This window comes from Protopterus annectens, chromosome 1.part1 (genome assembly GCF_019279795.1).
Source record: "Protopterus annectens isolate FY-2018-M chromosome 1.part1, PAN1.0, whole genome shotgun sequence".
NCBI classification, from domain to species: Eukaryota; Metazoa; Chordata; order Ceratodontiformes; family Protopteridae; genus Protopterus; species Protopterus annectens.
In genome coordinates, this window is record NC_056726.1 from 1,576,641,248 (window position 1) to 1,576,657,738 (window position 16,491).

A 16,491-nucleotide genomic window follows, 5' to 3' on the forward strand; every position below is an offset into this window, starting at 1 on the left:
ATGCTGTGTGCCACAAAGTCATGGCTAGTTTGCAGAGGGGGTAGGAGTGTGTGCCTCCCTGCTTATGTACCACATGACTGTAGTATTGTCAGTCTTTTATCAATAGTTGTCCTGGATGAAGTAGGTCCTTGAAGGCTGTCAGGGCATTCTGAACAGCTAGCATCTCTTTTTGATTGATATGTACATGCATTTGGCTTGTGGACCATGTGACCTGAATACATCTTCCTGCCATATGGGCCCCCCAGGAATAATCCGATGCATCTGTTGTTAATGTTTGCCTGGCTGTGGGTAAAGTGAATGGCTGTCCCTTGTTGTGGTGACATGCCTTTGCCCACCATCGAAACTCCTGTTGTAGGCAGGGAATGAGGGTAATTATTGTTTCCAGGCTGTGGCAATGCTGGGCCCAAACACTTTTTAGATACCGTTGTAGTTTCCCCATATGCAGTTTTGCATATGGAATTAGCAGAATGCAGGATGCCATAGCCTGCAGAACTTTTCTTGCAGATAACAGAGTCTTTGTTGCCAAAGTTTTGAAATAAGTAGTCAGTTGCCCTGGTTTGTCTGGCGTGAGATAAGCCATCTGGGCAGTTGTATTTAAGCTTGCACCCAGGAATATCTCTTGAGAGGGTACTAGTTTTGATTTCATTTCGTTTACTGTGTACCCTAGGCATGTTTGTAATCTTTTTACAAAACACCAGATGCTGTAGTAGAATATCCTTGTTCTCCGCTTGAATAAGACAGTCGTCTAAGTAAGGATATATTTGTATTCCTCTTTGTCTGCAAAATGCAATTACTGGTGCCAGGCATTTTGTAAAGATCCTGGGCGCAGAAGATAAGCCAAAGGGCAGTGCAGAGAATTGGTAGTGCATTGAGCCAGCTATACATCTGGGGTATCTTCTGCATGATTGTCTGATTGGGACATACAGGTATGCCTCTTAGGTCTAAAGTCACAAGCCAAGCCTTCTTGCCCAGCATGAGCAGAAGCTGCTGCAGAGTCAACATATCCAGAAATGTGTTTAGAATAGACAGGTCCAGTATTGGTCTCCAGGCTTTGTCCTTTCTGGGCACCAAGAACAGTCTTGAGTAAAATCCTAGTCTCTGCTCTTGCTGTGGTACTTGCTGCATGGCCCTCATATCCATGAGGGATGAAACTTGTTTTTGTGCCTCTGCCCATTTATTGTGCGACAGGACTGGCATACCGTTTGCCCTTGGCAGGGTGTGAAAGTGGAACCTATAGCCTTGTGACACTATATTCAAGACCCATTTGCCCTGGGTGATCATGTGCCAATTTTGTGAAAAAAGTGCTAGTTTTCCCCCCTAAAGGAGCTGCCAGAAGATAAGTGTTTGGTGCTGGCAGGGGAAAGTCACTGAGCCCGTTTCCTGTATGGCTGTGATCTTTCTTCTCCGCTTTTGGAGGTAGAAGCACCCCATTGTTTAGACCTGTATGAGCCTTGGGGCTGTGATCTGCCTCTGAGGCACCTGTATCTGCCTCTTTGTGGCCTGTCTGACACTGGAAAGGACCAATTCTTTGTAGGCCAGTTCCTGTTAAATCTGGGAGGCTGTACTTGTAAGAAATCCTTGACTGTTTGCATAGATTTAGCTTTGTCCTCCATTTTCTTCAACACCTCTTCGGTTTCAACACCAAACAATGAACCATGCTGTAATGGAGCATCTAATAATTTTGCTTTAACATGATCAGGCAGATTCTGTTCCTTTAACCAAGCATGCCTCCTTAATGACAGAACCCTAACAGTGGCCCTGCAGGAGGCCTCCAGAGAATCAAAACCATACTGCAAAGTATGCTTTCCCATTTGTTCAGCAGCATGCAACAAATCCTGCATTTCTTTGTTTTCAGCACAGTCAGAATTTGTCAACATTTTCTGTTTAAGCAGCGACATAAGATATTGCTGATATTTAAGCACATGAAACAGACAATTTAAAGCTTACAGCCAAGGTAGCAGAAGTGTAAATCTTTTTCCATCTGTCCAGGGCCCTCGAATCCCTATCAGAGGGGATAGGGTTTTTTGCAGTGGAAGCCTTGACCCCTTTGGGACCCTGAGAGACAGTTTCTGGGTCAGCAGCAGGGAGGGTTTTTATAAAGAAATTTATGTGAATCAGGAATCCTGTAGTATCTATCTGGCTTAACAGGAGCTGGTGGTGAAGAGGAGTCGCACGGAATCTGAAAATACATCATCTACAATGTCTAAAAACAGGAGGAATAGCAAGGGGCCTGTGCTGAGGTAGTAAAAGGAAGTCTCCGAGCCTTTTCTTAGATTCTGAGTAATCTTGACTCTCCCAGTGGAAGTGATCCCTCATAGTATGCAGGGTCTCCCCAAAAGAATAATCCTCAGGATGAGAGGCTGAAGGGATCGATTCTTCAGCATCAGAATCCTCATAGGGAGGAAGAGAGTATTCCTGGTCAGAAGAGGAATCAGAGGAAATGGAAACCTGATCTGAAGATTCATATTCTGTCTCTTGCCTAGGCCTCTTATCAGGAGGGGGATGGAAACCCCTGATCAAAGTAATTAGGTCTTCGGCCATTTTAAGCATCTGTTTTTTAGGCATGGAGGCCTGTCCATGGGAATGTTGTACTTGCTTCTTTGTCTTTAGAGGTGCTTTAGTCTTTGCCTTTGAAGCTAAAGTCGTTTTCACATATAACTGTGTAGGCCTGAAAACACCCTCAGAAGCCGATGCCTGCTCAGCGGCTCCGGACCCATCTGATTGAATAGTTTCTGAATGTCCACTACCTTAAGTTTCCAGCGGCCTAGTCGGCTTCACGTGGGAGTCAGAAGTGGCCTGTGGCTCTGAGGTAGTGGGCGTCAGGGGCTGCAAAAGTGCCTCACTGAGAACCGGCGAGTGGCCTAGCAGAAGCCTCATCGGTTTTGGACCTCGGATGCCTGTCCTTTTATTTTTCTTTGCGCTTTTTATAAACTGTGGTAGTCGGCTTTTCCGACGGCATTATATAATTAAATCTTCTGCCAAAATTATGAAATGCAAAATCGTACCGACGCTTAATATTGCGTTGGTTAATCTAGTACAAAACGCTAGCAACGTCGTGGTCAGGGCCTATGCAAAGAATACAGTAAGAATGAAAATCCTTATGAGGTATTTGCTTCCCACAAGAAATACAATTATTAACTTTTTCTGACATCGGTCTGGAGCAAGAAAAAAGTTTCCCCAACAGGGTACTTAGCTTTAATGAAGACTTCGGATCTGAAATTCAAACTTGAAAATCTCAGGAGTCGGCCGACCGGCACTTGCAAACTGCTTTTGCTTCGGGCGCAGTGCGGCCAGGACTTTGGAATTCAGGCCGACTGCGGTTAGCCTGCCAGCAGGATAACCCAATTGTAATGACTGCAACAGTGAAACACGATGAACATCAAACATTTATCAACACCACTGGGTACTCTTTAATCATAGTCTAAGCACTGCCTTTGTCCCAGCTGAACAGAAACAGCCACCATCATCTCCTTGCACAAAGGTGGTGCTTCCACTGACCCGGGGAACTACAGACCTATCAGCCTGACTAAGCTGATCTGCAAGGCTATGGACAGAATCATTATGGTCCTTAATTAGAATGCGATATAAAAGAACTTGAGCAAGATGGGGTGTATAAATACTTGGGAACTGATGAAGTATTAGCAATAAAACATGAACAAATGAGAATAAGGCTTAGGAGTACTTTAGAAGACTTAAATTAATCATGAAAACAGCATTGACACCTAGGAACAAGATCCAAGCTATAAATCAATTTGCTCTCCCTGTCCTAACTTAGTTTTGGAGTGATTGACTGGCCCCAAAAAGTGTTGGGATAGATTGGATATCAAAACAAGGATGCTTCATGCTCACCAAATGATTTATAAAAATCAGTGTATACCAAGATTATATATCCCCCGTTCTGAAGGAGGGATGGCCCTCCTTGAAATTGATTACATGTATAAATCTGCAATCGTGGGACTCCACACATCTACTGACCTCACAAGATCCAAATGTGGTGAAAGTTTTGAAACATGAAGAGAATAAATCTAAGATGACATATCTGCTTAATTTAGCAGAAGCATATAGACAGGAATGGAAATCAAACCAGAAGTGGATAAAACCCAGGCAGCAACTGAATGTGCTAAAAAACAAGAATATAAGGTGAAAGACCAGATGAGAAGGCAAGAAATGTGGAAAAAACAAATATAGTTGCAAGTATAAAAAACTTCTGGAAGAGCCTCATGTTGATAAAAAAATGAATGCAGGAATGGTTAAGGAGAGGTGAATTTACATCAAGAAATGAAAGGTTAATATTGGCAGCCCAAGATAGGGGGCTACGTACACGCTGGTTTTACTAAGTCCATTGAACATGTGGGAGAAAGACATATGTAGGTTTTGTGGAACACAGTTGGAAACAGTTACACACCTTATTGCTGGTTGCCATTCTCTAATGGCAGAGGGATTGTATATTGAAAGGCATAATAATGTGGCGAGATTGTGCAAACATTATGGTATCGAAATGGCTGAAAAACATTGGCAACATGAGCCACAGAGAATCGTAGAAAATTATGAAGTTTACATCACATGGGATCACCCAATACCAACAGTCCAAAAGATAGATGCTAGAAAAATAGTGATCCAAGAAAAGAAGACAAAAGTAGCATTGATCATTGAAATTGCCACACCTAGTGACTATAGTGTCTTGCGTACAGAGAGACAAAGTCATAAAATACCTTGATCTGCAGGCAAAAACGAGAGCCATGTGGAAGAAAGATACCCAGACAGTTCCAATAGCAGTAGGAGCAACTGGTCTTATAAAAAAAGAATTTGCAATCATATTTAGATAGGTTAGCAATTCATGTAACATCATATGAATTGCAGGAGTCATTGCTGGGCACATTGCAGGTACTGCGAAGAGCACTTTTGGCTAACATCAGAGTGAAATAATACTAATTTCATGAACTTTAATCGTACTCTGACTTAGGAATGGGGTCCATTCCCGTCATGGTATTAAAAACCCAAAAGACTTGGAGAAATCAAAAAAGGCAGAGACCTTAAAGATATTGGTAACCTCCAAACACTTGACCCAACTCAATATGGACCTGTCAAAGGGAGATCATGCCCATTAAACCTGGTGGACTTCTTCGAGACAGTCACTAAGGCCACTGATGACTGGAATCTGTGCATACAGCCTTCCTAGACATAGCCAAGGCCTTTGACACTATCCCCCACTCAGGCATAACTGATACACACTCACACAGCTAGGTATCAAACCATATATCATCAGATGGGTTGCCAAGTGGCTCACCGACAGAACCCATACAGTCAAAATAGGGGAATCCACTTCCAACAGCAGACCTGTAACCAGTGGTGTTCCACAGGGATCAGTCCTGGGACCTTTACTGTTTGGAATTTATTTCTCAGAAGTGAAAGCTAAAACTAAAGGTCTGTGGCTGACAAAGTTTGCTGATGATTGCAAACTGGGAGCGGTCACAGAATATCCAAAAGATGTCAACATCCTACAAGAGGGTCTTACAGAAACAAAATGAATGGTGTCAAAGCCATGGCCTTAAACTCAATGCAAAAAAAAAAAAAAAAAAAAAAAAAAAAAAAAAGTATCCTCCCTTTCGGTAAGAGTGATATTCCTGCTAACTACTACATCACCACCTCCACCTCCAGTATGCACTCACTGGTGAGAGACCTGGTGAGAGACCTGGGCACACATGTTGACAGCAACCTTACCTTTGATCACACTGTCTCCACAATGGTAAGAAGGGCATTCTATATTGCTCAGTTCATAAGCAAGGGTATTGCTTCCAGAAAAAAGTTATAACCTCCCTATACTCTTCCCTCATCAGGCCAATAAAGGAGTACAATGTCCCCTTTGGCATGTACCTTTCCAAGCACCTACAGCAATTGGAGAGAGAGGAAAGACTCCTCACAAGGAAAATTGAAGGTCTACAGCATCTGTCCTATGGCGATCATCTCGAATCGCCGTCACTTTATTCTGTTTCATACAGACTACTCGGAGGAATCTCTGCCTTGCATATACAAGGCAATCTTTGACCCTGCTTTATTGGAAATGCTGCATATCCGCAAGTCAAACAGTACACGTGTTACTTGCTCCAATGGCCTTAACCTGGTATGCGACATTACCACACCTTTGGAACAGACTCCCGCTTCATGTCAAGTGGAGAACCTCATTGACTCTCTTCAAATGCAATCTGGACGATTGATGGGTAATTGTAAATTCACCCCAGGGGTAAAATCCATGTCCCTCTTGGACAGGGGAGATAGGTGTTGATCATGGACATAAGGGTAATACTTGGCTAGGCTTGTAAGGGGCCCCAGGATCATTAGCACAGTAACCTCCTATGATCCTACAGAATGCAATTAATGGTTTTGTTGATTATGTTAATACACCAACACCCCAAAAGCACCAGTTCTAGTCTAGGTGTTAAAGCATCACTTTAATCATTGTGATTACATGCAGTGCAGTACACAGGAAAACACAAACAGAAAGGATTAGCTGGTATCTGTAACAGACAAGCCTGGAAATGTGTTTTACTGCCTATACAAAAACAGACGTAGGTCAATTCAAAAAGCCACTGCAAGAAAGATTACTACTTAACAGTCTGTAGCAAACTGGGGATGAAACTTCTTCAAGGTTATTTCACTGTTCTTGCTACGCAAACAATTTTAATTCAATTCACACCATTCCATCAGGTAAAACGTTTGTGGATTCTTTTCAGTTCAGACATACAGAATGCCAAGTCTTACCTGGAGAGCTTGGTGCTGTTAATGATGCGCTCTGAGACTGTGCCTCACCAGAAGTGCTGCCCTCACCCTGGTTAAATGAATTCTCTAATTGCCGCCTCCTTTGATAGCGAGTGTACTCCTGCTTTAGGTTCTGGAATATCTGTTCTGTTAAAAAAAACAAAAACAACAGCATGACGATTCTATTCCACTCTGATACTCTGTAGAAAAGATCAACTTCTAATAACAAAATATAAACGCTAGTGGTCTATAAGGGGACTGCTACAGTAATAACTACAAATTACAGATGCAGGAGGCTTGCAGTTATATTTAGTAACCCTTTCCTGATTAAGTGTTACTTTCGGTTGCATTAAACAAACAAGCACCCCAAAGACTAAAAGTTCACATTAAAATAGACATTTATGCAAAAAATTGAAATGCTAAAACCTTTTAAATGGAATTGTTTGTGTCTTTCGGCTTTTCCTGGTTAGGGGTCGCCACAGCGGAACTCCGGTCCGCTAATGATCGACAGTAGATTTTTTACGTGCCGAGTTTGCCAGCCCTGACGCACAACCTTCAACGAAGGTACGCCCATTCACGCATGTTTCCACACAGAAGACGCTCTAGCTGAGAATCGAACGGCACAACGTCTTGCTGTGAGGCGACAACGCTACCGCAGCACCACTATCGCAGTCATTAAAACATTTTAAATTAATAAGGCAACAAAATAAATTGAGCAGAAAATTCATTACATGATAACTTACAGACCTGGGGAAAAAATCTGAATAAAAAACAAAGCAAAGCACTTTGCTAAATAATGATGCAGAGGATTTAGATAAGAGAGAGGAAAATGGAAAATAAAAATGTTTGGAGGATCAAAGTACCTAGAGGGCAACAATGCAGTAAATTCTTACACAGCATTGTTACTGCAAACACTAATGTTTCAAGAAGTACTTCCTTATGAAACTGAATGGGTGTGTAGGTGTGCGCACAATTCAACACAGACGTACTACAGTAAAAAAACTCACTAACTAGACAAAGAATCTAGATCAAGAACAGTCTGGTCAAATTCACAAGCTGAACTGGGCAACAATATGCAACCTGTACTAAGAAGAAAGCATTGCTAGCCACTTAAGTTCTCTCAAACTAAAGTATCAAAAACTTTAAGCCAAACTGAAAATTTTCCATCTTACAGGTTCAAAAACGTACATTAAAATAAAATGCTTATATGTATTCAACTTTCATTTACATTTCAGAAAGTGCAGAACATGCTTTCCCTTAAAGATTAAAACCGTATGATGTATCAAAATTAAACCATGAACATTAAATCTTTTCATACCTTCAAATCCAAAATGCTTTTCTGTAGTATTAAAGAGATTGGCGCATCATGGAATAAAAAAATATATATGTCAAAACTATATAGAAAGAGACTGCACACAAACAGCTACAGAAATAAGGCTACTACTGGGAACGACATAAAACAATGAAATGGCTAAAGTTCAGAAAAACAAGGTAGCTTTTGCCAAGTGAGGAAAACAAAAGTATCAGAAGGTAAAATGATTGGACTGCCAGAAGTTGAGCTGTGAAGCACACAGTTTAACAAAACATCTGTGGCATCTAGCATTTATTGATCTGAGCTCGTGTTTAGCTACATTTAGTAAAATGCAAAATTACAGTTTGGTTAAAGAAAATAATGCAAAAGCTGAATCTCCAGGCAGGAGCATAGTAGCTTAGAACTATGCTGAAATTATTATGCACATGCTCAATACTTAAGAGCACAGAAGTTCATGGTGCAGCGTGCTGTTACTTGTAAGTTTATTTGTAATAGTAAATGAATAAATCTGGTACAAAGCTTTGCTACAGTCACTAAAACACAACAAATACACTGTCCACAGGAGGGGGAAAGACACCAGGAAGGAAATACATTCCATTATCTATTTACAATTCTCATCTTAAAATAAATATCTATAAAGTTAAAAAAAAAAAAAAAAAAAAGCTGTGCAAGTTCAACTTGCCACAACAGCAGATGTTCGAATGATTATCACTCCCTGCAGTAGCCTTAGCTATATGGGTTATATCTTGACATAACAGCCGGACAGCTTTGAAAGCTTCAGGGCACCTTTCATGAGCCCAAAACTGTCAAGCTACTCAAGCTGTGCTGACAAGTTCGGGCACAAAGCCCTTCGCAGCTTTCCATCCAGCAAAGAGAGGGACGCTGAGCCCTGAAAGGGCAGCGCTAGGAACAAATACAAAGTCTACACCTTGGTATAAAAAACACAACAATAAACAAGGGGACAGCGGGAGAGAGCAGCTACTGCAGCAGTGATCATTCAAACATCTGCTATGCTAAGATGAACTTGCACAACTGTATTATATTCTGCACATTGATCAGTGCTGCAGTAGCCTTAGCAATACGGCTAGATAACCATAGCTAAAAATATTCGGGAGGGGGAAGGGTCCTAGCAAACCTTGATCTGGAGCCACAGAAGAAATCAAGTATATAGTGCTTTGTGAAAGTATGTACAGAGGACCAAGTAGCAGCGTCTAGAACACTTCTAGAATCCAAGCCTTTCCAAAAAAGCTATAGATGAAGCGAAGGTCCTAGTAAAGTGGGCCTTAAACCTGCCTGGAATAGATTTGTTCTGGTGAATAAAAACAAAACAGCCTTAGACAACCATTTGGAAATACAACTAGAACTTACCAGCACAGACTATGGCGGTTCACAGTTTTCCCAATATATAAAGCAGGGCAGAACTGGCATTGTGCCATGTAAACTACCCCAAAGCTCAAACAGTAAAATATCTGCTTTGGGAAGACATCACCATAGCCTGCAATATTAAGAAAAGGAGCCCTTCTTAACTAAAACTTAATTCTACCAATGGGCATGGTCTTGTGGTGTCTATTAGCATCTTATGGCTCAAGGCTTGTTTTTTACATGCAAGTTTTTTTTTTTTTTTTTTTTTAACTGTACTTCAATTTCAGTTTTATTTCCATTATGCTGTGATAGTTTTGATTAATGGTTTCTGCCGTTGCCGAGTTTTACTGCTTTGGTCTTGCACTTTACAAACATTCATTCTTTATTTACATTTTTTAATACATATGCTGATTTTGTTTCAATATTATTGGTTCTTAAGTTTAATTTTGGTGGTTTCAATCCTGATCGGATTGAAATTATTCAATTTTGTGAACTAATTTCATTGGTTTTAAGAGTCTTTCTTGGATTTTCAGTCAGTGTTTGTCTTAGAGGTACCAACGTATTCAACACTGCTTTAAATTTTACTTGTTTATCCTTAAATTAACTTGTTCAATTAAGTAACGGGTTTCAAGAGAATATAAAAAGGTACCTATGTATTTGTTCTGTTTTTTTTCTTTCGGATGAACTCTCTTTGCAGGATGAAAGCACTTAATGTGGATTAAATAAATGTGAATTTTTCTTGACAGGTCACAGCAATCAGTAAAACTCCATGTTAAGAGCCTCAGGTCAGCTGGATTAGTTGAGATGGAGGTTTAGTTTCTCTAACAGAAAATCAAGATCCCAAGGAAGGGGATTTTTACTCCACAATGAACTGAAAGTGGAAGATAAATTGTGTAGACATGCTGAAATGGCAGGCATGAACCTTGACAGAGGAATAGGAAAGGCTGTACAATAGTAACTCACAAATACTGTTACACCAGAGAGGCAGCTAGCCCTGAAAGGGTGCTGGTTATGCTGTTGTCCGAAACTAGAAAAAGTACAGTTTTGTACCTACCATAAATGTAAATGTTCGAGTGCTAATACAGCTGCAGTCATAACAGATGGGTTCTCCTGCCGTCAGGCGGGTCCTCGGTCGGCCGAATTCCAAAGTCTAGGTCCGGCGTCGGTTGTAGTCGCTTCTTCCCTGACGTCAGAGCGACAGGGGTATAAAGGAACCAGCCGACGCCATTTTCTTCAGTTTTTCTTGCCCCAGAAGGAAGGCAATACATACATTTGTGTAATAAAACAATGCAATATAATCAAAATACAGTAGTTGCAAGCAAATACACCACAAAATGAATACCCCAATCAGGTTGTATATGAGGAGGTGTTAGCCAATAGGCCTGTCCCAAGAGGGGAAGGAGGGAGGGAAACCTGGACTCCAGCTGTATTAGCACTCTAACATCTACATTTATGGTAGGTACAAAACTGTACTATGTTCATCGTGCATACAGCTGCAGTCATAACAGATGGATAGAATCCCAAAGCTAAGAAAGGGGTGGTAGGCACTAGGTAGAACTAGGAGGAGCCAGGATGCCCTGCAAGACTGCAGTGGCAAAGCCTGCTCTAGTTTTGGAGTATAATGGAAGGTTGTAGTGCTTGGAGAAGGTATGCACAGAACTCCAAGTGGCTGCTTCCAAAATATCTTTGGTAGGAACTCCTCTGAGGAAAGCCGCAGAGGTAGCTGTGGCCCTGGTGGAGTGAGATCCGATGCCTGTAGGTACAGTTTTGCCATGAAAAGAATAGCAAAAGCGTATGCAGTGGGCTATCCATTTTGAGATTGTCCGTTTGTAAATTGGCTTTCCTTGAGCTCTTACAGCATAGGACACAAAGGGCTGTTCTGATTTTCTGAAAGGCTTTGTTCTGTCCAAATAATAATGCAGTTGTCTGTGGATGTCCAAGGAATGTAGTAATCTCTCCCCTTTGTTTTGAGAATTAGGATAAAAGGTAGGTAAATGTATGGCCTGATTCAAAGCTACCCTGGATACTACTTTAGGCATAAAGGACGGGTTGGTTCGTAAGGAAACCCTGTCCTGATAGAAGATGATAAAAGGCTGCACAGCCATGAGAGCTTGTAGTTCTGAAACTCTACGAGCTGAGGTAATAGCCAGAAGGAAAGCTGTTTTCCAGGACAAATATTGCAAATCTGATGAGGCAGCTGGCTCAAAGGGAGGCAAGGTCAGTTTTTCCAGAATGAAATTGAGATACCAAGCAGGTATTGGTTGTTTCCTTGGGGGTCTTAGATTCTCAGCCCCTCTGAGGAACTGTCTTAAGAGAGGGTAAGAGAATAAGGGTGGATCAGTGTTGTATTCTGCAGAAATGGCTGAGGCATGGATTTTGATGGAGGAGAATGAAAGTCCACTGCTTAGCAGCTCAGCTAGATACTGTAGTATTTGAGGTAAATTCAGTTTTCCAGGATCCTGGCCCTTTTTCTCATTCCAGACACAAAACCGTTTCCAATTTGCGGAGTAAGCTTTTCTAGTTGACGGCCTCCTGGCCTCCAAAATTACATCTGCACCTCTTTGGAGATTAGGGTCTGTTGTGATGCTAAGGAATCTTCCATGTGGCTAGATTGAGTGTTTTGAGCTGGCTGTGAAGAGTTTTGAAGCTGTGCTGAGTCAGGAGAAGAGGCATTAGAGGCAGGGTCCATGGTGGAGAATGCGTCAGGCTCCTCAGGAGTGGGTACCAGTGTTGTCTTGGTCAGTCTGGAGCAATGAGAATCATCTTTGGTCTGTCTGCTCTGGTTTTCAATAGAACTTTGGGCAGCAGAGGAAGAGGTGGGAAGGCATAAACTGTCATTGATGTCTAACTGAAAGAGAGAGCGTCCACTCTCCAGGCCTTTGGATGGAAAATCCTTGAGCAGAATTTTGTCAATTGGTGATTTTTGTGGGAGGCAAAGAGATCTATTATGTCTGGCCTTCCCCATGCTTGGATTATTTCTGTAAAAACTTTTGGATGCAACTTCCATTCGTGTGGATCTGTCATATTTCTGCTAAGGTTGTCTGCCAGCGTGTTTTCCTTGCCTGGCAAGTACTGTGCTTGTAGTTCGATTTGTAAGTCCATGGCCATGTTCCAAAGTGACATGGCCAGTCTGCATAGGGAGTATGAATGTGTTCCTCCCAGTTTGTTTATATACCACATAACTGTGGTGTTGTCCGTTCTTATCAATAGTTGACCTGGTTGCAGGAGGTCTTTGAAAGCTATAATAGCATTTATTACTGCTAGCATTTCCTTTTGATTGATGTGAAGGTGCTTTTCTTTTTGGGACCATTTGCCCTGAATGCACTGATCTGTCATGTGCGCCCCCCAGGCATAGTCAGAGGCGTCTGTTGATGACTTGATTTGCTTGAGGCTTGCTGAATGGAAGACCTGTGTTTGTTTGGCATGCTTGAGCCCACCACAGAAATTCCTTTTGCAGACATGGAATTAGTGGTATTATTGTTTCCAAACTGTGGCTGTGTTGAGACCATAGGTTTTTCAGGTACCATTGAAGTTTCCTCATATGCAGCTTTGCACATGGGATTAGTAAGATGCAAGATGCCATGAATCCCAGAGCCTGCAGGATTTTCCTTGCAGTCAGCCTGGTGCAATTTGCTAGTGTTCTGAAGTATTGAGTTAGTTGCCCCTGCTTCTCTGGCGTGAGGTAGGCCATCTGGGTGTTTGTGTCCAAGTTGACACCCTGGAAAATTATCTTCTGAGAGGGTATTAGTCTTGATTTCTTTTTGTTGACTGTGTATCCCAGAGAGTTCAAAAACATTATTACATAAGCCAGATGTTTCAGAAGAATGTGCTTGCTGTCCGCTTGGATCAGGCAGTTGTCCAAATAGGGGTATATTTGTATCCCTTGAAGTCTGCAGTAGGCAATTACTGATGCCAGGCATTTCGTGAATACTCTGGGCGCAGCAGATAAACCAAAGGGCAATGCAGAGAATTGATAATGGGTTGAACCTGCAAGAAATCTGAGGTATCTTCTGCAATTTTGTCTGATTGGGACATGCAGGTATGCCTCCTTGAGGTCCAATGTTACCAGCCAAGACTCCTTGCCCAGCATGGGAAGAAGCTGCTGTAGAGTGAGCATATTGAATTTTGGTACGAGTAGAAATGTGTTCAGGATGGATAGGTCCAAAATAGGTCTCCAATCTTTTCCCCTTCCTTGGTACCAGGAATAGTCTGGAATAAAAACCTTGACCTTGTTCGTGCGTAGGTACCTCTTGAATAGCTTTCATGTTTATGAGATCTGTAATTTGCCTTTGTGCCTCTGCCCTTTGATTGTGTGGCAGGTTTGGCATGCCTCTCATTTTTGGAAGGGTGTGAAAATGGAATCTGTAGCCTCTGTTTATAATGTCCAGGATCCATTTGTCTTTTGTGACAATATGCAGATTTTTTGAAAATAATGCCATTTTTCCTCCTAAGGGGGCTGCCATTTGAGTCTTGCTTGGCATGCAAAGGGGAAAGTCATTGGGTTTGCTTTCTGAATGATTGCGAGTTATCCTCACCACCTCTGTGTTGGAGCTTGCCATTGTCTGCCTCTAAACGATCCTTGGGATTGTCCCCTGCCCCTCGGCCGTCTGTATCTACTTCTTTGGGGTCCATCCGTGGCTGGAAAGGACCAAATTTTGGAAGGCCAATTTCTACTGAAACGTGGGGGTTGTACCTGTAGAAAATCTTTCACAGTTTGCATTGATTTAGCCTTTTCCTCCATTTTCCTTAATACCTCCTCAGCATTAGCACCAAATAATACATCCTTTTGTAGAGGGGCATCTAGTAATTTAGCTTTGACATGATCAGGCAAGGTTTGTTCCTTGAGCCAGGCATGTCTACGTATGACTGATCCTGTAACAGCAGCTCTACATGAGGCCTCTAGAGCATCAAAACCACATTGTAAGGTATGCTTACCCACGTGTTCTGCACTATGCATCAAATCATGCAATTCCTTCAAGTCTGGTTGTTCAGGTTGTGACATTTTACTTTTCAATTGTGATAACAAACACTGTTGCTATTTTAGCATATGGAACTGACTAAGGCCCTCATGGTTAAGGTAGCCGAGGTATATACCTTTTTTCCCCACCTTTCTAAGGATCTGGAATCTCTCTCTGAAGGTAATGGATTTTTAGCAGTGGAAGTCTTAATTCCCTTGGGGCCCTGTGAGATGGTTTCTGGGTCAGCCGCATGACTTTTGTATAGAAACTGGTGTGAATCAGGAACCCTGTAGTACCAGTCAGGCTTGACTGGGGCTGGAGGCAGAGAATCAGGGTTAAGACAGGCCTCCGAGTAAACATCATCTAGGATGTCCAAGACAGGAGGTATAGCCAGAGGTAGCAAGAGAAATTCCCTAAGCCTTTTCTTGGAATCTGAATAATCTTGGCCTTCCCAGTGGAAGTGTTCCCTTAAGGTATGCAAAGTTTCCCCAAATGAGTAATCCTCTGGGGGGATACAGAAGGAATGGACTCCTCTGCATCAGAGTCTTCAAAAGGGGAGTAAGAATGTTCCTGATCATCAGAGTGCTCTGAAATAATGGAGCCCTGATCAGAGGAAGGGGATTCTTCCTCCACTCTGGGCCTTTTGTCCGGTGGGGGTTGAGAACCCCTGATGAGAGTAATTAAATCCTCAGCCATTTTAAGCATCTGTTTTTTAGGCATGGGGCCTGGAGATGGGCCCTGTGTAGCTTCTCTCTTAGAATGCATGGCTGCTTTAGACTTAGTGAAAGCCTTGATGGAAAAAGAGGAGGAAGGTCTGAAGACACCTTGAGTGGAGGTAGACTTGTCCACATTTTGAAGTTCAACGCCAAGAGTGGCTTCGGTATCTGTAGTCGGGGTGTGGGCCGAGCAGCCTGCGACCTCGGGCACAGGAGACACCGCCAATGAAGTGTCGTCGGTAGTCAGGGGCTGCGTAGGCGCCTCGCTGAGAACCGGACCACGTGTAGTAGGCTTTGGCATGGTGTTGGTAGAGGCCGCGGACCTCGTGTGTCAGTCCTTATCTTTGCGTTTTTTAGACAAAACTGGAGTCGGAGTATCCGACGACATAATATAGTTAAATGTTTTTCCAAAATAATGCTGGGCGAACTCCGCCCGACGCTTAATGGTGCGTTTGTTGAATGTAGCACAAAAGCGACAGACCGAGACGTCGTGGTCTGGGCCTAAACAAGGTATACAGAGGGAATGGAAATCCTTACGCGGTATTTGCTTCCCACATGAAATACAATTATTAACTTTGTCTGACATCGGTCTGAGGCAAGAAAAGTTTCCCCAAGCTTTCAAGAAGACTTCGGTTTCAAAACTTTCGTAATTTCAGGAGCTGGCCGACCGGCACTTGCGAACTGCTTCGGGCACCGTGCTGCAAGAAAGACTGAAGAAAATAGCGTCAGCTGGTTTCTTTATACCCCTGTCGCTCTGACGTCAGGGAAGAAGCGACTACAACTGACGCCGGACCTAGACTTTGGAATTCAGCCGACCGAGGACCCGCCTGACGGCAGGAGAACCCATCTGTTATAACTGCAGCTGTATGCACAATGAATATCTAATCAGTGATTTTAGAGTAGCAGGCTTTCTTGCCTCCATTAGTATCTGCTACATTTCCACAGGAAACAGACGCCCAAAACAAATCAAAACCCTATCATCCAGATGTCAACTGAAGAGGACTATCAGGGTGTATCAAACACCCCCGCTCTTCTGGGAGTAGATCCAGTCTGTGAGGAAGCTTGTGGCAAATTGCCCCTAGCCATTTCCAAAAGAAGGGAGAAACATAGCTGCCTGGCCAGTGGGGAATAACCACAATGATCTTGGGGGATTCCTTCTGAATCTTCATTAAGTACCCTGGAGATCAGTGGAAAGGCAAACAAAAACACTATTGTCCAAAGAAAAAAAAAAAAAAAAGTCATCCATCTTCCAGGCCTACTTGCATGGGGTCCTGGAACAGAATTTGCCAACTAATTGCTCCTCTCTGAACAGAGGTCTACTCGAGGAACTTCCCACATACGAATCAAATTTAGAACCCCTGATCAAGTTGCCATTTTTGAGTGTCTA

General features: G+C 42.6%; 1 protein-coding gene across 1 annotated transcript in view; it reads right to left on the reverse strand.

The window, feature by feature from the left end:
- Window positions 1-16,491, reverse strand: part of AKIRIN1 (akirin 1) — a 531,257-nt gene that overhangs the window by 447,718 nt on the left and 67,048 nt on the right. The window contains exon 2 of the mRNA XM_044083462.1: window positions 6,760-6,903. Within this exon, the coding sequence (XP_043939397.1) occupies window positions 6,760-6,903 (144 nt within the window). The remainder of the gene's footprint in view (window positions 1-6,759; window positions 6,904-16,491) is intronic.